At 37.7% G+C, this 27,527-nt stretch overlaps 1 protein-coding gene across 5 annotated transcripts in view; it reads left to right on the top strand.

Moving 5' to 3' along the window:
* Positions 1-27,527, top strand: part of Ecpas (Ecm29 proteasome adaptor and scaffold) — a 108,677-nt gene that overhangs the window by 60,063 nt on the left and 21,087 nt on the right. For all 5 annotated transcript variants that reach the window (XM_008831122.3, XM_029562526.1, XM_008831120.2 and 2 more), the window contains 16 exons: positions 1,508-1,611; positions 5,388-5,511; positions 6,362-6,442; positions 7,263-7,485; positions 8,152-8,243; positions 11,001-11,135; positions 12,563-12,725; positions 13,117-13,289; positions 14,889-14,990; positions 17,369-17,492; positions 20,465-20,610; positions 21,042-21,096; positions 22,605-22,719; positions 23,308-23,376; positions 25,088-25,205; positions 25,568-25,735. In XM_008831122.3, the coding sequence (XP_008829344.1) occupies positions 1,508-1,611; positions 5,388-5,511; positions 6,362-6,442; positions 7,263-7,485; positions 8,152-8,243; positions 11,001-11,135; positions 12,563-12,725; positions 13,117-13,289; positions 14,889-14,990; positions 17,369-17,492; positions 20,465-20,610; positions 21,042-21,096; positions 22,605-22,719; positions 23,308-23,376; positions 25,088-25,205; positions 25,568-25,735 (1,992 nt within the window). The remainder of the gene's footprint in view (positions 1-1,507; positions 1,612-5,387; positions 5,512-6,361; positions 6,443-7,262; positions 7,486-8,151; positions 8,244-11,000; positions 11,136-12,562; positions 12,726-13,116; positions 13,290-14,888; positions 14,991-17,368; positions 17,493-20,464; positions 20,611-21,041; positions 21,097-22,604; positions 22,720-23,307; positions 23,377-25,087; positions 25,206-25,567; positions 25,736-27,527) is intronic.

The following is a 27,527-nucleotide window of genomic DNA, read 5'->3' as shown; positions in this document are numbered from 1 at the left end:
AGGATGTTGGAAAAGGGAATTATTTCAAAGTATTGGTGAGGTCAATATAAATTATGTTCTACTTAAATTAGGCTGACATGATATATTTATATGATGAATTCTTAGAGGTTCAGAAAGGTGTCTGAAATATGATGGGGGTTAAATTGTGCCATTTTGTACATTTAGAAACTTGCTCTCTAGAGTCCTGTTATCAAATGCTTCTAGTATCCAGTTCACATGGTTTATGATCATATATCATGGGCAAAAAGACTTTTAGACTTTCCTAGAAGCTCATTAGAATAGAATACTTAAAAATTTCCTCAGATAACCTTACAAGCAAGAGTGATATATAATACTTGCAGATACTGGTTCTACTCACATAGAGGAGGTCAAGCAGCAGTTTCATCAAGCCAGAGAAAATTTCTTTTCTTTTCGTAGACACTTTTAAAGCAACTAAGTCTAGGTTAAATTGTATAATTTAAACTAATCTTTAATATCACTGTTCTTTTTATCTAGCCCAAGGACTGGGAATGGCATGAATTCCAGAAGAATAGGACAGTATACATTTTTAAATTTCTCACATATTTTATTTAGGTTTGTTGCTGAAGTTGGGGGAGGTAATGTGAGGAAGCAGCATCAGTGAACCCTAAAACCAGTGAACTTTATATTCATCAGTTATTAGCTGCACGAAGTGAATATAGTTGCGTAGTTGAGTCTCTGCTTTGGAATCATTGTTAACTTTAGAACTAATGTGAGAATAGTGGAGATACTTTTGCTTCAAAATATAGTCAGCTCAGATTTTATCCCTTGCAAAACATCTGAGTTTCATTTGTGTGACTTGAGAGTTTGGGAGGCAAAGATAGTGATGAAAACCTCACAATGACCTTGGTCCCAGGGATTGAGCTGAAGATATGCATTTATTTATTTATTTATTCTTTCTTGATTTATTTGGAGGATCCTCTTAGGTTATAAAAGTGCTGTTTCCGGGGCTGGAGAGATGGCTCAGCGGTTAAGAACACTGACTGGTCTTGCAGAGGACCCAGGTTTGATTCCCAGCACCTACATGGTGCCTATGAACTGTCCTTGACTCCAGTTCCAGGGGAATCTGATGCCTTCTTCTAACTTCCACGGCATTGCACGACATGGATGCGCTCACATATATGTAGGCAATACACTCATACACATAAAATAAAAATTAAAAAAAAGTGCTGTTTCCATATTGTCAAAGACTTTTAAACAAAATGGTTTTAGATCTTCAACAGGGTTAATAGAATAGTAAAATGGTAGATCTTGTGCTTAATATTTATGAGGCCTTGGGTTCACTCCTCAATGTACCCTATCCTTCAAAAGAGAGATCTTGAACAAATGATTTATCTTTATTTTTGTTGGTTTAGGCACATATTTATTGATATGTTAAATTAAATTTTAAATTGTTTACAATTAGGATGACTTATAACTGCTCTGAATTGCTGATAACTTTTGTGTTTTTTGGGGGTGGGTGGGTGTCTGTGTGTTTTGTGTCCAATAGCCTGAAGTTCAAGTCCGACAGGTTGCTGTGAAATTCGCCAGCACAGTGTTTCCTTCAGATCATATACCTTCCAGATACCTGCTCCTACTAGCTGCAGGAGATCCGTAAGTGTCAGGGTGTTCATTTTAATTACGTTTGAAAATTACCAAATGTATGTTACTTGCAAAGTTGGTCTGTGACATTTGGAAGTAATTTATTAAGTAGTTAAAAGTATGTCCCTTTGTGTGACCTATATCCATATATTTATAGATTGAATTACATGTGTATCTACAGTATATGACATGTGGATAATATAGAAAATGCTTTTGAAATAGTCAAATGTAAATAGGCAAATTTTATAATTATATAAGTAATATAATCTCTATAAGTAATTATATCTCTAAAAACAGGCCCTGTATAAGAGAAAAAGGATTGTCATTGATTGCTTAATATACATATTTTAATATTTTATTATGTTGATGAATATAATTTTATATGTAATATATTGAGATTTTACTTATTTGTTATTTATTTATTGAGGCAGGGTCTGATTGTGTCACTCTGGCTAGGCTGGAACTCTACATGTAGATCTGCTGGCCTTGAACTCACAGAGGTCTGCCTGCCTCTGCCCCCTGAGTGCTGATATGAAAGGTGTGTGCCATCACACCTGGTTCAAATATACTATGGTTTTTTTAATGAGGTATACATAGGAGTTTATTAATGAATAGCATTGTAGCAATTCTAGAGGCTTTTTTTTTTTTCTTTTTGAGACAGGGTCTCCCTGTAGCCCCAGCTGTCCTGGAACTCACTATGTAGACCAGGCTGGCCTTGAACTCACAGAGATCTGCCTGCCTCTGCCTCCCGAGTGCTGGGATTAAAGGCGTGTGCCACCATGCCCAGCTAGAGTATATATTTTTTTTTAATCATTTAAATATTTCTCAAATTGAGTCTTGCTCTTTAAAGTCATGCATATATAATGAGATGTGTATACATATTAAACTCTTACCAAATTTATTAAATATTTTATAGTCAACGACACCTTAAAATACATGAAGCATTGTAATACATGTCATATTAAGCTGCTGTTACATTGAATCATTTTTGTTTCTTTTAAATGAGATTATCATGTTTGTTTTGTTTTGTTTTTTGATTTTATAAGACAGGGTATCCCTGTAGCCAGTCTGAGCTGGCCTGGAACTCACTATGTAGACCAGGCTGCTCTTGAATTCACAGAGATCCTCCTGCCTCTGCCTCCCATGCACCCCCACACTCAAGATTATCATATTTTAAAGTCTCATTTATAATGAAAATTTAAATAAAATTGTGCATTTTTTATCATTTGAGTATTCTTTCCATAAACTCTATGGTCAATTAAAAAATGTACAGGTAGTTCCTTGTTAACTCTTTGAATATTTTAGTTGGCTCAACTGTATGCCCTTGATGCCCCTTCCCCCATATTATAAATTGTATATATTTTGCTCTTAATTTTTGGATGATATTTTACCTGAGTATCACTACTGTTGCCAGGTCTTGACTTTTGAGTTTTGATTTTGAGTCCTTCTCATTCATTTGCATTTTGCTTTGACTCAAGTTACTTTGGATTTGCTTTTTTTTTTTTATTGCGATTTTAAAATTTGTACCATTTCCCACTCAAATCCAGACCCCCTCCCCCATCCATGCCTCCCCCATCCTCCCATTGAACCCTATGCACTCTGCCATACATGCTGAGTCCTATTCATTCAGGTGTTTGTACCCAAATGTCCTTCAGTGTAAATATGTCCACTGGAGTCTAGTCAGCCTATCCAGTGGTCATATGTAATTCATACTCTTCCCTCACCCAGCAGCAATCAGTCTCAAGTAGTTCTCAATCTAGTCCTGGCCCACCACCTATTTCTCACCTCTACTTTAGGTCCTTGTTTAATTGAGTGGACGTGGGTCCTGCATTGATATCACCACTGCCGTAGGCTCACATGAACAAGCCTCCAATGGCCTGGAAGCCTCCATTTCCTTATGTTCAGAACCAGTCCTGGTTCTTACAGTCTTTCTGCTTCCTCTTGCACAATGGTCCCTGAACCGTGGGTGGGTGAGGTTCTGTATAGGAGTCTCATCATACACTCTATAATCTATTATTCTCCAAAACTCGGCCTCCTGTGTGTATTGCACTCTGATGTACATTGAAGCTTCACTGGTGAGAGTTGAGGGGTGCATTAGCCCTCTCTCTACCCCTTATTCCACTATGTTCCATGAGCCTTGTTTGTAGAGATTTGACTGCAGATGTGTCACCTAGTACTGGGCATCTCCCAGGTGTATGTTCTTTGTGCCTGACCAGAAGTGCAACTCTGCAGTAGCCTCCATCTGTTGCAAAAAGAAGCTTCTTCAATGAGTGCTGTACAGCATGTTTCTCTCTCTAAGGGAGGTCTCTTCTATCTGACACTGTGTTTCCTACCAAGCAGCGCCTAGGTATACATATGCATTGATGTTCAGATACTGTATGTGCATTTCTCATAGGGTTTCTAGGGCATCACTTTTCCCTCTAGGCTTCCTTCCTCCTTCTCTTCCTAGTCACAGTGTCCCTATTATCCCTACCCTCCCCCAGTACCACCCGACTCCCACCATCTTTCCTTTCCTGACTTCCCTCACTCCCCTACACTATGGTCCCTGCCTCCTCTCCTCCCTACTGATTACTCCCACTTTTTCTACCTCTGTCAGGTAACATCTGTTCCCTACTATCTCCCTTTCAGGTTGTTTCTTTTCCTTTACCTCCATGTGTCCTTTCCCTTTACCTGGTTCCTGGTGTTACATCAGAATTTATATACTCACATCTAAGGGATTGGTGCTACAGTCCACACTTGAGGGAAAACATACATACATGGCTTGCTTTTCTGCATCTGTGTTACTTCACTTAGTATAACACTCCCTAGCTCCATCCATTTACCTGCAAATTTCATAATTTCATCTTTTACTGCTGAATAGAACCCCATTGAGCAGAAGTACCACATTTTCATTAACCATTCGTCAGTTGAGGGACATTTAAGTTGTTTCCATTTCTTAGCTATTGTGAAGAGAGCAGAAATACAGTCTTAGTTCTGGTGACCTGTTGATTCTCAGTTTCATGCTTTAGCTTCCTAACTACAGGCCAGGCAGCCTAGGGCCTGGGAACTAAGAGTGGTTCATGTTAGAGCAAGATTTAAATCCAGGAACTTAGATAAACCTTAACCAGTGTTTTTATTTACACAACCAAAACTAAAGTGTAACTAACCCAGCAGTTTTCTTTCCTTAATGAAAACTGTCCTGGTCAAGTGAAAATCCTCTGACAGTCTGAAGCTTTACCTGCTCTTTCTTTTCAGTGCCTTAGAAGGTGCTGCTAGGAAAATTACACACAATTCAGAGGCATTTACGGATTTTTAAAACGCTTGTGGTATATGAATGACTATTCTTGAGGTTCTTCTCTGAGTGTTCTAAAATCTACAGTTTTAGGTATTAAAACAGGTTACTACGATTCATTATGTAAATACTTATGTGTGTCCTTTACTCTTATTTTAAAAGCAAATCACTGGGGCTGGAGAGATGGCTCAGCAGTTAAGAACACTGGTTGTTCTTGCAGAAGACCCGGGTTCGAATCCCAGCACCCACATGGCAGCTAACAGCTGTCTGTAACTCCAGTCCCAGGGGATCCAACAGCCTCTTCTGACCTCCACAGGCATTGCATGACCTGGGTGCACTTACCTACATGCAGGCAATACACACATACACATAAAATAAAAATAATAAATTAAAAAAAATTTTTTAAAAACATTTTGTCAGAACCTTAGCTGCCAAGTAAAATTCCCGTTTCCGTTCTTCAAGTGATGACTCTGCAGTTGGTAATGCTTGTTTTTTGTTCTATTTGTGTTTCTGAAAGACGAGAAGAAGTTCACGGTGAAGCACAGCGTGTATTACGTTGTCTTCCTGGTAGAAACAAGAAAGAAAGTGCGTCCAAGCAGATGCCTTCTTTTCCAGAAATGGTATATTACATTCAAGAAAAGGTAGGGTTTTTAACCACTGATAATTAGTTTGAAAATAAAAATAAACATTTTTAAAGTAAAAATGTAATAATTAAGTAGTAAAATTTCTAGCAGCATTAGTATGTACAGTAAGAGGGAGGCTTAAAGCGAGGAGAAAATATAATCCTTACATGTACTTGATTTGTTTCATTTAAAATTGAATGAAATTCCTTTAGCTTTTCAGCATTTTGACTATGTTGAAAAATTTCTTCCTTTGGTATGACGTACTTAAAAATGCATCTTTTTATTAATTTGTTTTTTGTTTTGATTTTACTTTTTATTTTTTGCTGCACAGGGGATCATATTTAGGTTCTTCTACCTGCTAGGCAAGTGCTCCTTCCCTGAGTTACCCTCCAAGTCTCCTTATGCTTTTAAATTGAATTTTTTACATTTCATACAATACATCTTAATCATACTAAGGTCCCCCTCCCCCTTCTGCAGCCCCTCCCACCCTTTATTTTTAAGGGCACCAAGTGACAAATTTAAGAATGCTTTAGGAAGCAGTTCAGGTTTTTTCCACTATTGTCCCATATTTTGTAAACCTCTGCTTTGCAGTGTTTTCCGCTGCTGGATCAGAGTATTGGCAGTAATGATCCTCAGCTCTGACCCTGACCGCCCCACTTTTTACATCAGTGTTTCTTTCATTATGTTAGGAGGGTACCTGATGTTGCGGATGTGAGGGACAGACATGGCAGCAAAGTGTTTCTATTGTAAAAGACAGACGCAAATTGTTTACAGTACATAATATAACTAGAAATACAGTTGTTTTGAGATTAGAAGGATCACAATAAGTTTTCAATAATCATATTTGTTTTGGGCTTATTTTCATTAGGCTTCCCATCGAATGAAAACTCCAGTCAAATATGTGACCGGGACTACTGTCCTTCCATTTAACCCAGCGGCGTTTGGAGAGGTAGGACTTTTCATGTCTTCTCTTTGTTTTCTCTAATGGTTTTAAAAAAACACCATGCCCTAAGCCATGTCTGATCCTTTTTGTTTTATAGATAAGTCCATATTATAGTATCACTATTCTGAAAAAAGACTCAATATTTGGTAATTTGTATTATTTTACTTCATAATAGTTAACTCAATGAGGTTTTCCTTTTCCTCCCTCCAATCTCTGCAGTACTGGGGAATCAAACCCAGAGCCTTAAGCATGCCAGGCAAGTGCTGTACTGCTGAACTGTATACCCCAAGACCTCAGGGAGAGTCTTTTTTATAATAGAAGCAGATGTTTTGCATTGGTTACTGTTGGGCTTTTGTAGCAAGTTAGATTTGAGTTTTAAAACCAACATGCTATTGAAGTTGCTAGGATTTTCTAGGTTTGAAGGTAAGAAAGGATTAATTTATCACATTTATTGAGAAGATTAATTTATCACACTAAGATAAATTTTATATTTTAGGTTATTGATTTGGTCTAATGAAATGATAAGTAATCTTATTTACAGTTGAGTAAGAAGAGAGCTAGGGGTGTAGCTTCTTGGTAGAATAATACTTGTGCTTAACATGTGTAAGGTCACAGGTTCAATTTCCAACATGAAAAAAAAAAAAGGTCAAGTTTGCATCTTGTTTTACATATTGCCAGATATGGTAACTAGTGTTTGAGTCTTGAGGATTAAAAAACTTTATGAAGGAGGGTGGGGAAGCAAAACTGGAAATTGTCACTTTGAAGAATACCCCCCCACAATGACTTTGAGAAGCTTATCTGGTATTTCTCATCCTTCTGGCTTTAGATAGTTCTGTACTTGCGCATGTGCCTAGCTCATAGTGCAGGGGTGGTGCCCACCTCCCAGAGTTTGGCTGATATGCAAGATCATGCTCCAGCAATTGGACGCTACATACGGACTTTAATGTCAAGCAGTCAGGCGACAGCTTCATCCTCTAATAAGAGTGGAGAAACCAACCCTGTTCAGATCTACATTGGCCTGCTTCAGCAGCTGTTAGCAGGTGTTGGAGGTAGGAAGTTACTATACTAAGAAAAAAAGTTAAAGCGATTAAACAAAATTTTGTTTTATCCTTTTCTTTAGTATCTGTCCACCAGGCTCCAGTGGTCAAACTCATGGTTTCACAGATGACCCTGGTCAAACTTAGTGGGCCTCAAAACGAAAAGACATGAATGTGGAAAGGGACTTGTAGGGAAGATGTGGTGGGAGTGCATAATCAGGATGGGGGAGATGTAAAAGGGGGAGTTAACAGTGATCAGAATGTACTGGACACACATAGGAAATTGTAAAGAACAAATTCAATAAAATTATTAAAAATGTAATTTTAAGCTATGCTAAGAATTTATAGCAAAATTACTTCTACTCTTGACTTATGTAACTGAATGTTAGCCTTTGTTTCCTTTCTAAATTTATATGATTTATATTTGATTTATTTTTCTTTTCATAAAGAAATGTTAATGGTAGATATACATATTGTCTTTGAAAGTGGATGTAAAGACCAAAACAGGACATCCTTTTGATAACTAATGTGTAAATTTGCCTTATTGAATTACATCCTATATTTAGACTATAATTTTTTGTTTTTGTAGAGCTGAGCTTATGTTTTAGCAGTAGCTTCACACTTGTATATTTATTCCTTTTTTTTTGAAGGTTAAAATGGTTTTGAATTCTTATTTAGGTTTGCCAGTCATGTACTGTCTACTGGAAGCTGTATCAGTGTATCCAGAAAAATTGGCTACCAAATTTGTAGACAAAACAGAATGGATCAAGGTACGTCCTGTTGGCATGTGTATTTCTCTATGAATCCAGATATTTCAAACTTAACTCCTAGGTTTCTTCTTCTTCTTAGTGTTATATGACTTTCTCTGCCCTTGGTCATTTTGAAAATTCCCCATAAGCAAATACTTACTGGAAAACATACCTAATGTCCTATCTTGGTGAAGCTGGGAGATGAATTTGAGACTCATGAATTTAAAAAAAAAAATTTTTGTTTTCTGTTCCAAAAAAAAAAAAATAGACTCGATAGCTTGAAAAACATATATGCTTTTATATATAACATATCTTCTTTCCATAGCTGTGTCCTGACTCCTCAGATCCCTCAGTGTTATAAAATTTATTTTATTTTATTTATTAATTTTTTTGGTATTTTTGAGACAGGGTTTTCCTGTAGCCCCAGCTAGCCTGGAACTTACTATGTAGACCAGGCTGGCCTCAAACTCACAGATAATCTGCGTGCCTCTGCCTCCTAAGTGCTGGGACTACAGGCATGCGCCATGATGCCTAGCTATAAAACATATATATGTAAAATTTTTTTTTGTGTGTGTGGTCTTTTTGAGACAGGGTCCCCCTGTAGCCCCAGCTGGCTTGGAACTCAGTACGTAGACCAATCTGGCCTTGAACTCACAGAGATCCATCTGCCCCTGCCTCACACACACGCACACACACACATACACACATATATGACATATCTCCTTTTCGTAGCTGTGTCCTGACTCCAGATCCCCTGGTGTTATACTCTTTCTTTCTTGCCTCAGTCTGACAGATATACAAAGGCATTTTGAGACAGGGTCTCCCTGTAGCTCCAAGCTGTCCTGGAACTCACTATGTAGACCAGAGAGATCCACCTGCCTCTGCCTCCCGAGTGCTGGGATTAAAGGCATGCGCCACCACGTCCGGCTGGCATCAGTATTTTTATGTGTTGAAACTTTCTGATTTACTTATGCTTGTATACACAAAGCAATGCATTAAAATGTTTTGCCTTTTATACAAAAGGTGGTGTATTATTGGCACAGTTTTATACTTCTTTACCTTGGCAATAAAGCTTGGAACTAACTCTGTAACCATGGAGAACTCCTGTTTTTATAGCTTCATCACTTTCCATTGTATGAATAATTCTTTTTTAAAAAATTCGTTTTTATTTTATGTGTATGAGTGTTTTGCCTATGTGTGTATGTGGGTGCACCCATGTATGCAATGCCAATGGAGGCCAGAAGAGGGCATCAGATCCCTTGGAACTGGAGTTAGGGATGGTTTTTTGCTGCCATGTAGGTGCTGGGAGCCAAACCTGGGTCTTCTGCAGCCAGTCAGTGCTCTAACTGCTGAGTCAGATCTTCAGCCCTATATAATTAATTAATTAATTCCCTCCTTCCCTCCCTCCCTCAGCAGGGTCTCAATGTGTAGCTCTGGCGGGCCTAGAACTCACTATGTAGTTCATGCTGGCCTGGAACTCACGTAGATTTGTCCTTCTTGTCCAAGTGCTATGATTAAAGGTGTATTCCTCCATGCCCAGCCATAATCTAGACCCTTAATGGTGATCATTTAGGATACTTGTGTATTGCATTGAATAATACTGTTTTGCATACAAAGAAGTATATTTTTTTAGACGGATTTTCTAGAGATGTAATTGCTGGGTCAGAGGACACTTGTGTCTATAATTTAGATAGTGCCATGTAGGTGGTACTAAGATATGCTTCTACCACCCTGTTTTCAGGTTTAGCAAATGAAATGTAAATTAAATTTGAATTTCAAGTTAAGCAGCGATTCTTTTTAGTATAAGTTTTTTAGTACAACTATGGCTCGTAAGTTGTATATATCTGTTGTGCTTTGTAATACAGTTCTTTTAGGAAAGTGTAACTTGAATTATGGAAAAATGCAGATGTAGTTTGCTACTAGTTTTTTATTTTTCCTGAAAAAAATCTGGTCTCATGAAATTGCTTCTAGTTTAAAAAGTGTTTTCATTTTTTGAAAACATTATTCTTTATTTTTATTTTAAAATAATTTTGTAGTATTCAGTTTTGAATATTTGTGGTATGAAGAGAGCAGAGTGTGAGTTTTCATCTCTCCGGTCAGAGTTCTCATGTTGTGACCCATGAGCTATAATACAGCTGGGTTTTTATAATCTACAAGCTAAGAATGGTTTTTACTTAAATTTTTTTTATGCTAGAGATTGAACCCAGGGTTGTACATCCTGGGCAGGCTTTCTTCCTCTGAGCACAACCATAGATCCTGGCAGGTCCTTCAGAGGAAAATTTGCTGACTTCTGTTTGAAACCAACTGTATTTATTTCACCTGTTTTATACTTTTGTATCTTTGTTGGAAATGCAGCTAAGATTTTGGTATTTAATTCATTTCTTACTAAGAGATGAAATTTTTTTAATTAAGTTTGTTCTCTATAATTTTATACATGTATATAATGTATTCTGGTTATATTCTCTCCCACCCTCTCTTACTGTCCTCCCATCCCTATCAATCCCCCCATCCCCCCATCAGTCCCTTTCCCAAATTCATGACTTCTGGTTTTATTTTGTGACCAATTTCATTTAATAGGACCATTGTATTAAACTATCCATTGGAGCCTGGGGCGGGGGTCATTTTGATTGGAAATAATAGCTTCTTGAATTCTTTTTCATGGATATCAATAGATACAACATTAAAATATATCATTTATTTTTATAATTTTAAATGTTGGATGTTTTCAGCAAGAAGGTGGTTATGAATCATGTTGCTGTTTCTTTCTGTATTACTCAGAGTTTGATGAGTAGCAGTAAAGAAGAAATGCGTGAATTGGCAGCTCTGTTTTATTCTGTGGTCGTATCAACAGTGTCTGGAAATGAGTTGAAGTCAATGATAGAACAACTTATAAAGACTACAAAAGACAATCATGTATGTTGTCAGTTTATCTTCCTGTTTTTTATTGTTTAAATAAGATAACTTTATATATATATTTTAATATTTTATTTATTATTTTTATGTGTATGCATATCTTGCCTGCATGTAGGTGAGTGTACCCATGTCGTGCAATGCTGCAGAGGTCAGAAGAGGCTGTAGGATCCCTTGGAACTGGAGTTACAGACAGTTGTTAGCTGCCATGTGGGTGCTGGAATTCGAACCAGTGTTCTTAACCACTGAGCCATCCCTCCAGCCCGATAACTATATTTTAATGAAACATAGGAAGCTATATCTGAAACAAACATAGGCAAATCATGCTAATAGTTCTGAAGGCAATTGTTTTTTCTTTACCAAGATTTAATTAATTTGTTTGAGATTTAAGTACTATTATGAGAAGTACTTAGAAACTGCTTTTTGAAAGGATCAGCTCATTTGGGCTTGTAAGGCAATGAAAAAGCATGATGAAAATTTGATATTGTATCTCTGTTCTGTTTTCGTCTCAGTTCTAAGAATAGTTGGGTCTGGCAGAAGTATCTCTCTGGATGAGGGCAGCTACTTACAAGGATGACTTAACCTGATTTTATTTGAGATTGGGTCTCACTGTGTAGCCAAGTCTGGCCTCAGACTTGGGATCCTCCTGCCTTAGCCTCCTGAGTGCTTGGATTATATAACATGTGCCCCTCCCTGTACCCAGCTTTGCCCTCACTCTTTTAATAGGTGACAGGGTTTTATAAAAACATCTGACCTACTTTTAGTTTTTGAATTTTTATCTGTAAACTTACAAATTCCTTGCCTTGCCTTTATGAGTAATAATTGAGAGAGATAAGTTGATTCAGTCAGTTCACTTACCAGATTTTAGTTCTGTGTCTGAAAAGTAGGTTTAGGTACTGTGCAGATGGCAGTGATGCTAATTACATGAGCATCACTAGGGGCAGCTTGGTGTTGAGTTAATCCCCATTGTCCCCCATATGCTGCTGTACTTAATCACAGTGCTTAAGAGAAAAGCAAACTTCGCTTTCAAATAGTTTATTGCCTACCTTGTGTTTGGAAGTTTTAGCACTTAGAAATAAGACTTGTTCATTTTATTTTGTTGGCAATAAGGAGAAATTATGCTTGGACTTTATACTAATTGGTTACATAGTGGCATAAACAAGAAGAAAGTATGAGTGCTGTAGAAGCACAGTTAGAAAGTCACTTCCCCCCACAGTTGGAGGATATCTAAATCTACAAATGAACAAAGACCAGTTTAACATTGCGGTGTTTCTTGTTGCCTAAGTTTGGTTCATTGCTTCCAGTGGAAATCAGATAATCACTTTGTTTTCTCAGCCTTATGTTTTATCAGAGACATTCTCATAACAGCTATTTCAGTGTATTCTTTCATGTGTGAGAAAGAGACATTGTTATTATGTTGTTAAATTCAGAGCCCTGAGATACAGCACGGATCATTGCTGGCATTGGGATTTACTGTGGGGAGATACTTGGCTAAAAAGAAGATGAGAATGGCAGAGCAGCACAGCCTAGAGACAGATGCCATTTTCCTGCCCGAGCAAGAGGAGCTCATTCGGAGTGCCACAGAAACTATAGGTTGGTGTCTGTGCCAGCTTGGCTGTTGGAGGTTTTGAATTATGTTAAGTTTAATATGGCATTTGATTTTTACAGTATTATACTTGAAAGGCACAAGCTTTTCCGTAAAATAAGCTCTATATATTTTTAGTAAAACTGAAAGTATTTTTGTGTACTTTTTTCTACATGTTTCTATATTACAGTGCTGATAATGTTATGGGGCAAAATGAAACATTCAAGGATACAAGCCCTATAGCTGTGCTTCTTATTGAATAGATGTTAACAGATGGTCAACCAGAAGACATTGTAGACTTTCTCTGCTGCCTTAACAAAATCTGTAATACATTGCTGATTGCTTCGGGTCACAATGATAAATAGTATGCTGTTCTGTCTTGTCTAAATGTGCTTACAGGTTCGTTTTTAGACAGTACATCACCACTTTTGGCAATTGCTGCCTGTACGGCCCTGGGTGAAATCGGCAGAAATGGCCCTCTTCCCATCCACAGTGAGGGATCCGGATTTACCAAATTGCATCTGGTAGAAAGCTTACTCAATAGAATTCCTTCCAGTAAGGAAACAAATAAGGCAAGCCTCTTTCTTTTCTCTTTCCCTTCTAGAATTCTTTGCATTCATATATATATAAATTAACAAAAACAAATTATTGTGAAGATAGTCATGTATCCACATGTATCCACACTGCAACTTGTTACTAATGTAATAAAAAGTGATAAAGATGAATGTTCGAGAAAGGAATTTGCTTTTGGATTGGGGAAACTTGTGTAAACTAGTGTGTGTATGTATCTTTTGACCCATTTATTCTTTTTTAAAAAATTTATTATTTTTATTATTTTTTATTTTTTGGTCTTTTTTTGAGACAGGGTCTCCCTGTAGGCCCAGCTGGCCTGGTTCTCACTATGTAGACCATGCTGACCTTGAACTCATAGAGATCCACCTGCTTCTTTGCTCCATTTATTCTTTTTTTTAAATATTTTATTTATTGTTTTTATTTTATGCATATGAGTGTATTGTCTGCATATATGTGAGTGCACCCATGTCGTGCAATGCCGAGGTGGTCAGAAGAGGGCTTTGGATTCCCCTGGAAATGGAGTTAAGGATGGTTAGTAGCTGCCATGTGGGTGCTGGGAATTGAACCTGGGTGCTCTCCAACAGCAGTTAGTGCTCTTAACTGCTGAGCCATCTCTCCAGCCCCTGACCCATTTATTCTAATTTAGATCCTTAGGAGTTAGGATTTGAGTAAAGTTTAAAAATCACCAAAATAATTTTTTTTGTCATGCAAAAACTGGATACTAAAATGCTAAGTTTTATGATTTGTGTAAATTTTTGGGTGGGTCTAAATCTTACCTTCTTACAGCCAGTTTGTTTTTATGAAGTCTAGGCACTAGGAAGCATTGAAAATAATCTAAGGGAAAGAACATTTGCCATTTGTTAGGTTTAGTTAAACATTTTCATAAACTTGAAAACAGTCTTTGTAATTAGCTCCTGATGTTGCAGAATAAAAATTTTTAATGACTAGAAAAAAAGTTTGTTACAGATGTTTGAAAAACAGTGTGATCTTGTTCTTAGTTTAGCTACTTTGTAAAACCGAGAACCCCACACAGTACAGTTTCCCTTTTAGCTGTCATTACCCAATCATTGCCTGCCATTGATGCATACTGTCCTTGCAGTGTGTCAGAGAGTCTGCTACAGGATTTTCATGCTTTAACATTGAATCTTTTAAAAAAAATGTAGTGAGGTAGGTGTAGTTGTCATCTCTGTAGAGATAACATGGAAGGAGTTACATAGAGCTGATAGAACTTGCCCAAAGGCTACTACTAAATGATTGGTTGTTCGTTCCTTGATCCTCTGGGCCTGCAACCCACGTTTGTAACCCTGACAGTTTAAAAGACAATAAACCCAAGGCTTTCTTCTTCTTTATTCACTATATTAATTTATATTATGTGTAAATTTATAAACAAAGCTTTGGATCCTTAATGGGCTCGGTTTTATGTCTTTTCGATATCTTATAGATATAATGCTGTGAAGTTGGGGCTTTTGTAAAATCCCAGCATTGGTGTATTAGGCAGATTGCCTTCTTTTGTCATCTCATCTTAGAAGCATGGTTTTGAGATAAAGCTGTTCTGTAGTTTGTTTAAAATTAAAAAAAAAAAATCTGTGTTCTTCCAGATGAAAGAACGAGCAATCCAGACATTGGGCTATTTTCCAGTTGGAGATGGGGATTTTCCCCACCAGAAGCTCCTCTTGCAAGGTCTGATGGATTCTGTGGAGGTATTTATATTGTTAATCATTTAAACAAAAAGCAGTTATTAGTTGTAATTTTGCACATTTTTTGAACATTTAAAAAATTAAATATTTGTCCAGTGTGTGTCCAGTTATTTACCTCATACTTAATTTCGAGTCTAGCTTTAGGTGTGTCATTATGCTGGGCATACCTCTGTCCCATCTACCTGGGAAACATTCTTCATGAGTGAAGCTTGGAGTAGCATAAGTAGAAGGAGAAACAAATTAGCTCTCTCGAGAGTTGGGGCTGGTACTGTAGTTGCCTTTGAGTAGCCTTTTAGATGCCTACTGGAGAGAGAAAAGACCTACAATCAGTGAATTATAGCGTATTGTGATAAGTGTCTTAGCATGGCCTGATCCAGCCTCTGTCTACCTTAGAACTGATTTTTTTACATTCGCTCACATTTTTATGTTCTGTCTTCTTTGCTCTGAGCTTTTGGAAGCCGTGTACTTACTTCCTTTTCAGATTGTTGTTATGCTCCTCAAAACGTTTTCCCTGGCCTTTGAACTAGACTAGATTCTTCAGTTTCCTTGTAACCTCTTGTAGAGAAGCTGATGTCTCTGTTTTAATCTTTCTCTTTGTGAAATCAGTTCTCGTTGTGTTTAAATAAATGAAGGCTTGTCTGGATTCTTAACTTGATTTTGGTATCATTTTAAAAGTTTAGAAATACAGAAATGCATGAAAAGCCAAAAACATAGAAATAATTTGGAAGCGTAAAGGATATGTTCATAGTCACCCAAGACAAAGCCTGGATGTGCTTTTTGTTTATTTTAACCTTTTGTTTTTTGTGATACTGAGGATCAAATCTCTGGCTTAATACCTGCTAGGAAAGTGCTCTACCACTAAGTACCAGCCAATTCCTATTTTAACCTTCGTGGAAAAATACAAACCTACACAAAAGTAGAATAATAATGTAACAACTCCCCAGGTACCTGTTTGATTTAGTCTATTAAGTCTCTTTATTTCCTCAATCTTTAAAGTTAAGCTTAGATACCTTATTATCTATAAATGTTACGGGGTTTCCATTTTTGTTTGTTTTAGTTTTGGTATTGGTTTTTTGAGACAGGGTCTCCCTGTAGCTGCAACTGGCCTGGAACTCTCTTATGTAGACCAGGTTGGTCTTGATCTCACAGAATTATACCTCTTTCTGCCTCCCAAGTGCTGAGATTAAAGGTGTGCACTATGATGCCCAGCTCAGATTTTGTTTTCAATTCTAACTATGCAGTGTTAACAGTAGGAAGCATGCAATTAATAGGTACACACACAAATCCTTTATAAAGATCCTCTCTGTTGAAATGCCTTTTCTCAGCCTATAAGGTTTCCAGGGAAGCTTTTGACCAGTGATGCTGTAGAACCAAAGGCTTCAGTCCTTTTTTTCCTAGATTTGGAAGCCTGTGGTATGAGCACTTCATGCTTCTTGAAGACTGGAACATCGAGTTGAGCACAGGAATGACCAAACTTCTTTGTGGTTTGTGGAGTCATTGGGCCAGTGTCCCTTATGTGTTGCCCGTTCTTTATTTTACTCTCATTTTTCTTCTACTTAAATATTTCCAGTTCATAGTAAACAGAGAAAAATGCCAAATCCTGTGTTGGCTCAGTGACTTGTGCTTGTGAAACACTGTCAAAATTTCTGAATCAAATTTTAAACCGTTGAGAATTTATAATGTTTGACCTTTGAAACAAGTTCAAACTTAAACTGAGGTTTTAAGAATAATGTAAAGAACTCCTATTTGCTCTTTTATCTAGATTTACCAGATTTTAGCATTTTATGCCTTATCATTCTCTACTTATTTTCAGAACCTTTTAAGAGTAACTTGGAGATATCATGGAAGAATTTTTAATAAATATATTCATAGTAATGGCTTCTATTATATGTTACTGCAGCCAGCCAGACAGAATATAACAGCTTAATGTAAATTAACCTCATTCAATCCTTATGGCCTGATGAGATGAGTGGTGACAGTATGCACATTTATTTAACCCATGAAGTTGAGATCCAAGAAGTTTAGATAAGGGCATGAAGCTGGTGAGAGATACAGCTAAATTGTACATGGAGGTTTCTGCCTTCTACACTGATGGATGCCCTAACCTCCTAGATAAGCCTGTTATGCTCCCAAAGCTTCAAACTCACTGTACTGGGGGTGAGAAGCACCCTCACTGAGGTGAGAAGGACCTGTGACTCCTTCTTACATCCCTAGCCCTTTGCTGTACCTACTTTTGAATCACTGAGTTAGCTCAAAGCAAACTAGGCAAAAGAATAAAAATAAAGCATGCTGGGGAGTAGGACACCAAGTGGCTTTTCTGTAGACATGCTTGCTTTGTGGGAAATGCTCTCATTCCTGGATTTTGCTTTCTTTTATTGTAGGCCAAGCAGATCGAACTTCAGTTCACAATTGGCGAAGCCATTACAAGTGCTGCCATAGGAACTAGCTCTGTGGCTGCCCGAGATGCCTGGCTGGTGACTGAGGAAGAATATACCCCGCCTACTGGTATCAGTGCTCACCTAACTGTCTTTGAGCCACCTAGGGGCTCCCTTCCAGTCTTTATCGTGTTTGAGGGATAGAAAAAAAAATTCTTTTTCAAATATTGATGTGTCTTATTAATTTGGTTCAATCAAGGAAAATGATTGGGTAAAGAAGATTGAGCATGAAAATTAGAACTTTCCCTCTTCTTTTTGGCGTCTCATTCTTTACTGTATAATAATCTTCTGCTGGTCCTAAAGGTGCATTAGCTTTTATTTGAGGGAGCGTGTTGTTCCTGAGTGTATATTATAGTAATTGAGATTTCAAGCTGGGATGGTGTGTGCCTGTGATTTTAGTGCTAAGGAGGCTGAGGCAGGAGGATTGCAGTTTGGAAGGTAGGTAGGCTATATAATTAGATCAAAGCTAGCCTGGGCTACATAGTGAGACTTTGTTTCAAAACAAAACACAGCAAAAACTTTTTAAAAAGAAAGGAAAAAAGAGAAAGGAAGAAAGAAAGAAAGAAAGAAAGAAAGAAAGAAAAAGAAAGGAAGGAAAGAAGGAAAAACAAGAGCCAGTATGAGATGGCTCAGTGAGTAAATGTGCTTGCTACCAAGACTGATGACCTGAGGTCAATCTGTCAGACTCACAAGGTGGAAGGAGAGAACCAACTCTAGTAAGTTGTCCTTTGACTGTTACATATATGCACACGCGCACACACACACACACACGCACTATACACAAATAAGTGTAATTTAAAAAATAGAAATAAAGCAATGGGCTAGAGAGATGGCTCAGTGGTTAAGAACACTGGTTGTTCTTGCAGAAGACCTGGGTTTGAATCCCAGCATCCACATGGCAGCTAACAACTGTCCATGACTCCAATTCCAGGGGATCCGATGGCCTCTTCTGTCCTCAAGGGCATTGCACAACACAGGTGCACTTACCTACATGCAGGCAATACATACTCATACACATAAAATTACAAAAAAAAAAAAAGGCAACAAACCCAAAAATCAAACAAATTCAAATCTTTTTGGCTGAATTGAATTTAGAATTGAAATGTATTTTAATATTTGAACCAGAACTTTTTAATCCTTAAAACTAAAGGAAAAACCATCAAGTGTTTATATTTTATCTTCTTAGTTTAGGAAATGATACTGTTCTCATGCTAACAACCCCATTGTGAATTGTATTCCATAATGAATATATTGTACTTAGTGTTAAAGTTAACATTTAGCACTGCAGTACCATCTTCATGTATTATTTGTTAGCTGCCATAGTGAGACCTAAAAGAAATAGAAAACATATTTTGCTTGTGGTATAAGTAGAGTGGCTGTGGTGAATGGAAGCCACAATAGCTCCCTGAGGCTTCTGTTTGGACACACATGAGGTTTAAAGCAAGGTGACATTTTATATAGGAAGAAGATACTCAGGGAAAATGACCATTAAGAAGGTAATCAGATCTGAAGTAGAAATTCCCAGGTTGCACATAGGATGAGATGTGCTATCAGAGGCTTGATAGAAGCGAATTCACTCAAATGGAGGAGTGAATTTGCTATAAAGAGATATGTTTAGGTCTGTGGTTTTTCACATAGTAACTTAAGTAAAGGTTAATGGAGAAATATCTGTGCACATTTTCATGCTCAGACATCCTATGTGTTATTTCAGATTTTCATAGAAAAAGAACCATATTTTATTTACTTTTAAGGTACATCAGATTGAGCCTAGGCAAGTGCTAGGCAAGTGCTTTGCCACTCTGCTATATCCCTAGCCCCTCAAGATTGGGTCTTCTTGGCTTATTATCCAAAACAATCTCGAGCCAGGTATGGTGGTGCATGACTTTCAGCATTCTGGAGTTAGAGGCATGAGGATTGTGAGTTTGAGGCTAGCCTGGGCTTCATAATGAGACCCTGTCTTAGAAAAAAATAATCAATTATTTGTGTTCTCTTGTTTTTTGTATATTTAATGAGAGGAAAACATGAAAGTGTGTGGAGAGGTGGGTGTTAATGAATCTTGGACCTGAATTTGATGGTTTGCTCTTGTGTCATCTTAACCAAGTGCTACTCAACGAGTTTGTCACAGTATACTAGCCTTGCTGTAAAAAGAAAGAAGAGCCTTTGAGAAGGCAGTTGGGGCATAGGTCTTGGCCATCTTAGGAAGTAGTATGTAACACCTGACACATTGTGGAACTGTAGTAAGGGCTTGTTCACTTGTTGATTGTAGTTTACTCAGATAGCAAAACTGCCCCTGGCCAGAGCTGTGGTTATAGGAAAGTAGAAGAAAGGATTCTCGGTCACGCTCAGAACTAGGTTAGTATGATCAGTGAGGAACTGTCAGGGAGTGAAAGGTGAGAATCAGCTGTGTCACACTGCTGCTAGATCAGTTAGGATGAGAATTTAGAAGTCTCTGGGTAAGTCTTTAGCCTCTGGGAAGAGAAGAAAGTGATAAACCGATTTGGAGTAATTTAAAAATATTAACAGGAAAGAAAAGTCTGACTATGAGTATGGGCAATTATTCTAAAGAGTTTAAAGGAAACCTGGTTATATTTTTGCCCCACAGGGGAAATTTGATGAGACTGGAAAGTAGATACCAGTGGGATATTGCTGATCATCTTCTAGGACAGCTGTTCATAGCAGAAAGGCTCATCCAAGACTCACTAGTGTTGGGGTTGTGAAACCCTGAAGTAATAAAGAAAAGAGACCTGTGATAAATAGAGGAGAGTGAAATCCAAGGAGATTGGTTGGTTTGTCTTTAGATGGAAGTTAAAAAAGATTTAGTAAAGAAAAATGGCTGAGACTTGAGTGGGGTAATTTTTCATTCCAACAAGCTAAAGTTACTTGAAATCTTTTGAAAGGTTATTTAGTTTGTGCTATCTTCTGGACATTGTTAGTCATTTGGATTTTAACATGGGATTATTGTGTTAACTGTTGATTTAAATTTAATTTTTTCAGAAAGTTATATTTAGTTATTTTAATTGTTAACTTTCTTTGCTTTTTCAGGAGCCAAAGTGAATGATGTTGTCCCATGGGTATTAGACGTTATTTTAAATAAACACATTGTCAGCCCCAATCCACATGTGAGGCAAGCAGCCTGCATCTGGCTCCTTTCTCTTGTGAGGAAGCTCAGTACTCACGTAGAAGTGAAGGTGAGCTAATATTGTCAGTGCCATCAGGTTCTGACAGGAGCCACAGTATTTATAAGTGAAAAGTGGGAAGAAAGTGTATGAAGGTCGGAACCATGAATCAGTAACAGATTTTGAAATGAGCCACATGTGAAACAGTGAAGGATGATGGCCCAGTTAATACTGGCAAGAAAGTGATCTAAGTCTGAAGCTGTAAAGTCAGAGTGCTAAGGGTGGGGGGACGGGACTCATATTGGGACAAAAGATAGGCTACGTGCCTGGACTGCCTGTTAATGCATAACCAGGTAATTTGGACATCTGTGAGAATGAGAGCGGGTTTGTGATTGCCTTGGTGCTAAGGCCTCACAGCCTTATTAATGTACCTTGACAGGAGGAGTCTTCCTTTCCTGAAGAGGTAGAATTTCAGTGCTCTAACGTCAGTTTTCTTCTTTCAGTCTCATCTTAAAGAAATTCAGAGTGCATTTGTTTCAGTTCTGTCAGAAAATGATGGTAGGTTATTGGTAAATATTTGACTTATAAACTTCATTAAACTTGTATTTTAAAATTTGCAAAGCATGGGTTAACGAGCAACACAAAATTTTCTATGCCATGTGACTAAAACAAATTAGCAGCCGCATGCTTGTAATCTCATGGGAGATAGAGGAGGAGGATCATGAGTTCTAAACCAGTCTTAGTAATACAGTGAGACCTTGTCAAAGATTACCCTAGAAGTACAAAGAAAGAAAAAAGTAACTTCTTAATATTAATGATAACTGTATTAGGGTGACAACTAAATTAGCTGTCACAGTAACCATCATGTTAGTGTTCCCCCCTTCCTAGGGTATAGGAAAATGAAATTCTTTCCTATATAGAAACTAGAACATGTTCTACAACTTTGAATTTAAAAGTGGCGCTGAGGCCTTAGCATTAATGTTAAACCTTTTCTGCTTCTGATAACTTTTTCTCTTATTTAAAGCTAGGAGAGAGTGAATATATTAAAAAGTTAAGTACTAGCTTAAAAAAAAGACTTGTTTAAAACATGGACTTACTCATTTTTTAAAAAAAATTTTTACAAAAACCTTATTGAGAATTTCATACAAGCATATAAGGTGTTTTGATCAAATCCATGCCCACTCCCTCCCCTCCAACATTCCCCCCTCTGAAGAGGTAACCCTAAAATCTTTTAAGGATTAGATACAAGCTCCCAAATACTTTTGACATTTTTTGGCCTTTGGAACAGAGATTGTTGCTAAGAGGCCCAAGGACATTTTGACTTTTAGCCAAGAAACTGGCTACTTTTCTTTGGGGTCTTTTTAACCCTAACTGCCTAGCCAGTTCCTATCTCCTGTTCTTATCACATCATCCTCTGAAGGGGTTACCCAAATTGCCAATAGGGACTAGGGATGCCGACCAATCTGGCTTCTTCCATGCTGAACAGGGTGAGGCAGTTGGAGTACCCCTTCATTGGGTCTATCTGAAAGACTCCCAAATTTCATAACTCTTGTCTCTAAAGGAAGAAGAAAGTCCTTGAATCATAAATAGGAGAAGTAAAGGCAAGAGTAATTAGCATTACAAGTTCTAGACAGGGAACTAGAAAAAAGTCAGAACAGGGCAATTTTCCAAATGTTCATATGAAAGTCCATTGGAGTTTCTTGACAAGGGCTTCCAAAAGCATCCCTCTATTGGGTATTCATTTTTCTAAAATTAGATATGGGTGTGTTAAAATCCTGTAAGACTTTTATCTCTGATGTATAGAACATACATTGATGTTCTGATACTTTGACTATAATAGTGACATCCTGTAGTCCCATTGGTATTTTACTGATTTATGAATGTAATTCTCATTTTCAGTGACTGATGGTGCTACATCCACTGAGTTGATTTAGGAAAATAGAGTGATTCTGTTTTCATCTTTACTTTGATGTCACTTTACGTTAAAGATAACTTAAAAGAAAAACTAACTGGGCAGGAGACAATTTCTTTTAAAGTAATATATTTTTGTCTGAATGTTTTTGTAGAACTCAGCCAAGATGTTGCCTCAAAAGGCCTTGGGTTGGTTTATGAGCTGGGCAGTGAACAAGATCAGCAGGAGCTGGTGTCTACGCTTGTAGAGACACTCATGACTGGCAAACGGTAAAGTAGACTTGAAAATTTCAGGCATGAATACATAGGGTAGTTTTATGTACATATTGAGAATATGGTGTGGAGGAAGGAAAAATTCCACTTTTTTATTAAACTATTCCTAAATTGCAAGTCAGTGATTGACACGGTTTAATTATCTCAATGCATATTGTTAACTTTACAAACATCTCACTAGGTCAAACTTTCAAAATTGAATAGTCCCAAGACAGTAGAAGCATCGGATTTGAAAAATAATCATAGTCCCTTTGCCTAAATGGAAGCTGAGATGTGATGAAGAAGCTTACATGCCACTCATGCTCTGCTCTACTAAGAGTACATGGAGGGAAATTAGCTCTGGGATTGGTTACTCCTTTGTGGGACCACATTCAGTGTAACTTTATATAGAGACATTTTATACATACAGATTTGTTCAGTCTGCATTTGATTTTGCAAAATCTGCAGTCTGGTTAAATAGTTTATTTTTATATCTTCAGTAACCTAGACACTTCATAGGGACTTTATCAGCTTATAGGTGGACTGTATCTATTTGGTGGTATGAAAAATTTGAAGCTAATTTATATTCTTACTGGTTTGGTTCAGAGCTAAACATGAAGTTTCTGGAGAGACAGTGGTATTTCAAGGAGGAGGCCTTGGCAAAACCCCTGATGGGTAAGTGTGCTAAATCCATTCATCTACTAGTGTAGCGCAACCGTAGGAGTTGATGTCTATATTTTTAGGGAATATTATTTGTTGGTGGGTAAATAAAAATGTGTGGAAAAAGTCTATTGTCTTCGATTGAGTTTCCTGAGAAGCAGACTCTGAGATAGAGATTTGGATGCTGGAAGTTTATTGGGGAATACCCTGGGGATTGTCCTTGGAGTGGGTAAGTAGATAGAACTGATGGCAGTTGGAAAGGCTGGACTGAAGTCATGACTTAATTGGATAATGAATTCTTGAGGCGCTTTGAGCTAGGATGGCAAGGTCCTTCAGTCTTTATGTTCACTTCTTAGGCCTTTATGGCTAATCATTGGTGGTGGGGTGCTCTGTGGGAAGATGTGACCCCAGCTCTAAGAGTAATTCTGAGAGACTGACTAGGCTGGGAGCTCTCAGCCCCCAGGCGGCTGAGTCCAAGCAGAGATCTGGCAGCATGCCCCTGCATTCAGCACATCTAAATTTTTTCTAGGGAAATTTGGTGTCCCAGATTAGTCCATTAGTTTAGCATTTCAGATTAATACTCTTTTACTTTATCATTATTCCAGTGTGGTTATATTGTCATTTTTCCTCTAAGACGTGTCAGGGAAAACTGTGCAACTTGCTCTATCTTCCTGTGGCAAGAAAAAGCTGCAGGTTGTTTGTTCTGACCTGTGTTCCTGTGTATCACCCTGTTTTCATATCCGCAGTTGTTTGTATTTGCTTAATTTTGTGGATTCTTTCTCAACTTTTCTCCTTTTTCTTCTCCTTTAGTCGTTCTTTTTTTTTTTTTTTTGGCAGGGGTAGGGGTGGGGTCTCAGGATGTTGTCTAAGTTTGTCCTTGAGCTTCTTCCTTTAGCTGTACCTGGCTTCCTACTGAATTAAAACAAAAAAAGTTCACAAAATTATATTTGAACAAATGCTATTTATGTAGAGGAAAGTTAACAGTGCTAAAAAGTTAATAGGAATAGAGTGAAAAATTCAGGGAAGATGAATGTCTTCAAATGACTCATGATTGAGAGATCGCACAATATAACGAATTACAGCTGTCTTCCAACTTCCATGGGAGTTGCAGGTGCATTTTGGGTATTTTATCTGGTGCTTTTCTTCTGTTGTGTCCAAATACTGAGAAGAAGCAACTTAAGTGTAAAAGGGTTTATTCTGGCTTATACTGGAGGGGAACGAATGGCGGTAGGTGACTCCATGGTGGCAGGAGTGTGCAGCTGGGACTCCTCCTTCCTTGCCTCTTAGCAGAATAGAAACAGAGATGGGACAAGAACTGAGCCTGGGTTATATAATTCTAAGACACACCCCCTAGTGACCTACTTCCTCTCTTGAGACAGCAAGGATCTTCCTCTTGTAGGTTCTACAACCTTTCAAAACCATACCACCAGCTGGGCACCAGGTGTTCAAACACATGAGCCTATGTGAAGGATTGGTGTGGGGGGGTTTCAAACCACAAGTCATTTACCAGCAGCAGTGTAGAGAGCCTTAGGAATTATTTGTAATTGAAATACATGACTTTAGATTTTCAGTCTATTTTTCTAACTCCTTAGTGATGATTATGGTATTAGAAGCGGAGTAAAGATATAATTTTAAAAAGTCCCTGGAATACTGATGATGTAATTTGTATCAGGCCAAAGATAGCTAGAGAAGTGCATTAATTATATACTTTTTGCTTGTTCCCAAGCCAGGGCCTTTCTACTTACAAGGAGCTTTGCTCTCTGGCAAGTGATCTTAGCCAGCCAGATCTGGTGTATAAATTTATGAATCTGGCAAATCACCATGCAATGTGGAACTCCAGGAAGGTAAGTTGCTATGCTTGGACTGTTTTGTTTCTTAAATTTTTTTCATTGTTGGAGATCAGACCCAGTGCCTCATACTGTCAAGTGCTTTACCACTGAATTTTATACCCCCAGCTCTCATAAAAAAGTTTTTATTTCCTTCAAAATCAAACATGCTTTGTTAACAGACAATGCAATTGATTGTATAGTTTGAAAAGTCTACCCCTGAGAGCCAAACCACCAAGTAACTGGTGTTACTGCTAACACTGGTGTAAGGCTCCATTTAGGGACAAATTTGAGAGGGAGAACTTTATCTCTCTTTTATGTTTAATATTAGCATTGTACTGAAGCAGGCATGTATGAATTATGCGTCTTCTCATTTTTAGGGTGCTGCTTTTGGTTTTAATGTAATAGCTACCAGAGCTGGAGAACAGCTGGCTCCTTTTCTGCCTCAACTAGTTCCTCGACTTTATCGTTACCAGTTTGACCCCAACCTTGGAGTTCGTCAGGCTATGACAAGTATTTGGAATGCATTGGTCACTGACAAATCAATGGCAAGTATCTGAGAAACCTTTGGTGCCAGGAAAACACCATAGCTTGCCCACGGTCCCATGTAAGGTTTAAGCCCCGTGCTCATACTCTTCTTTACTCTGTTTATTTGTTTCACCAAATGGGCTTTCATTACTTGTTTGCTTTTTTTCATTTGAAGGTGCTGATGGCAACATTATTGAAATCTTTTAAAAGGAAAGCAATGTAAATTTCCACAGGGTGGATAGATGGTTAAGGGAACGACAGTATATTCAGAGGAATGGAGTATTATGTATTTGTAGAGAGTTGGATGTCATGGTGAATGAGGTGCATTTTTACCTTCAAGAAGTTTGTTTAGTTGGGGAGACAGAAAAGGGAACAGTGAGTTATCATCTAGATTTTTTCTTGGCTTTCTGTCATCTGTTTATCATATTCAGTCCTCCTTTTAGATGTAAAGATTTCTCCCAGAATTGCCTCTGAATACCTGTTGCCCCCTCAGCTTTTCTCTTTTCTAATTCCTAACCACATACATATTGTTTATTGTAATGGTTTTTCAGTTCTATACTTCTGGCTCAGGCATGACATGTACTCCATCTAAATTTGTATATCTAACTGCCTGCTTGATGTCTTGACTATTTACATTTACTATGAACGTTACAGGTCCAGTAAACGGCTGAAAAGAAAGAAAAGGGGCGAAAAAAGCAGCCACTCTTTCTTCTCTGCTCTCATTGTCCACATATTTGCTCAGTCAAGGAAACTTGATGTTACTTTTGCTTTTTGTCTGTGTCTTATTAATCTCCAGTTCTACCTTAAGTCTAGTAGCAATTTCTGTTGATTCTGCTTCCAAAGTGTTACTTGAAGCTACTTCTTTCCTGATGATCACATCATCATTACCTTTTTCTTCTCTTTGCCCTATGTTTAATTATCCACATAGGAGCAAAAGTGAATTTTAAAACTGCAAATAGAACTGTGCCATTTTAAGCTAAAATCCTTCAGTGGATTTGCACTCCCCGCCCCCGCCCCCCCGCACTAGGGTTTAAACCTAGGTCCTTACACATGCTAGACAAGTGCTCTACCACTGACCTACTTCCTTAGACTCCTTTTAAAAAAAAACCTGAAACAGAGTCTTGCTAACAGTTTAAACTTTGAACTTTTGAGCTCCTGCCTCTGCCTCCCAAGAAGCTTAGGTGTGCATAGTCAGTCTTAGCTTGCAGTTTACTCTAATCTCTTGCCTTACAATACCTCACAAGACCCTGAACATGGTATAGTCCTATCTTCTTTCTTATATGTGATGCTAGGTTGAGTATCTTTTTATTTGTGGTGGTTGGTACTTTAGGGTTCAGCTTTGAAGGTTTATAAATTCTGTTTGCTGTAGGAGAGGATGTGATACCTCCGAGTTGGCCAATCCCTAATAAGCCAGTGAGTGTTGTAGATCTGAGTTCAGGTTATAAACCTTGACTGTTGAGATGTGAGCATCATCTTTTGAGTGAGTAAAATATAGAGTCACCTATGGAAAACAGAGGCATCTGTTTAATTTTAGATGAGTTATTTACTTCTCTGTTTTGATTTTCTTATGTAAGTAAGTGTTATGTAAGTGAACATTACAAAACTTAACTGTCGGAATAAAAGTGAAAAAAGTCATAAATTCTGGGTCTTTAAATCTATTGATATAACAACTGAGTCTACCTCTAAATTGGTTATCACCAAAGCTTAGATCAAACTCACCTTTTCTTCCAAACCATCATAATACTTTTTTCTCTTTTTCTTTAGTTGAAATTTTTTAGACTTTCATACAGTATAGTTGATGGTATTTAGATC

The sequence above is a fragment of the Nannospalax galili genome, unplaced genomic scaffold, assembly GCF_000622305.1.
Source record: "Nannospalax galili isolate Female #2095 unplaced genomic scaffold, S.galili_v1.0 scaffold1255, whole genome shotgun sequence".
Classification (NCBI taxonomy): Eukaryota; Metazoa; Chordata; class Mammalia; order Rodentia; family Spalacidae; genus Nannospalax; species Nannospalax galili.
Note: the sequence above shows the minus strand (reverse complement) of the source record. Positions and strands in the feature narration are given on the sequence as shown.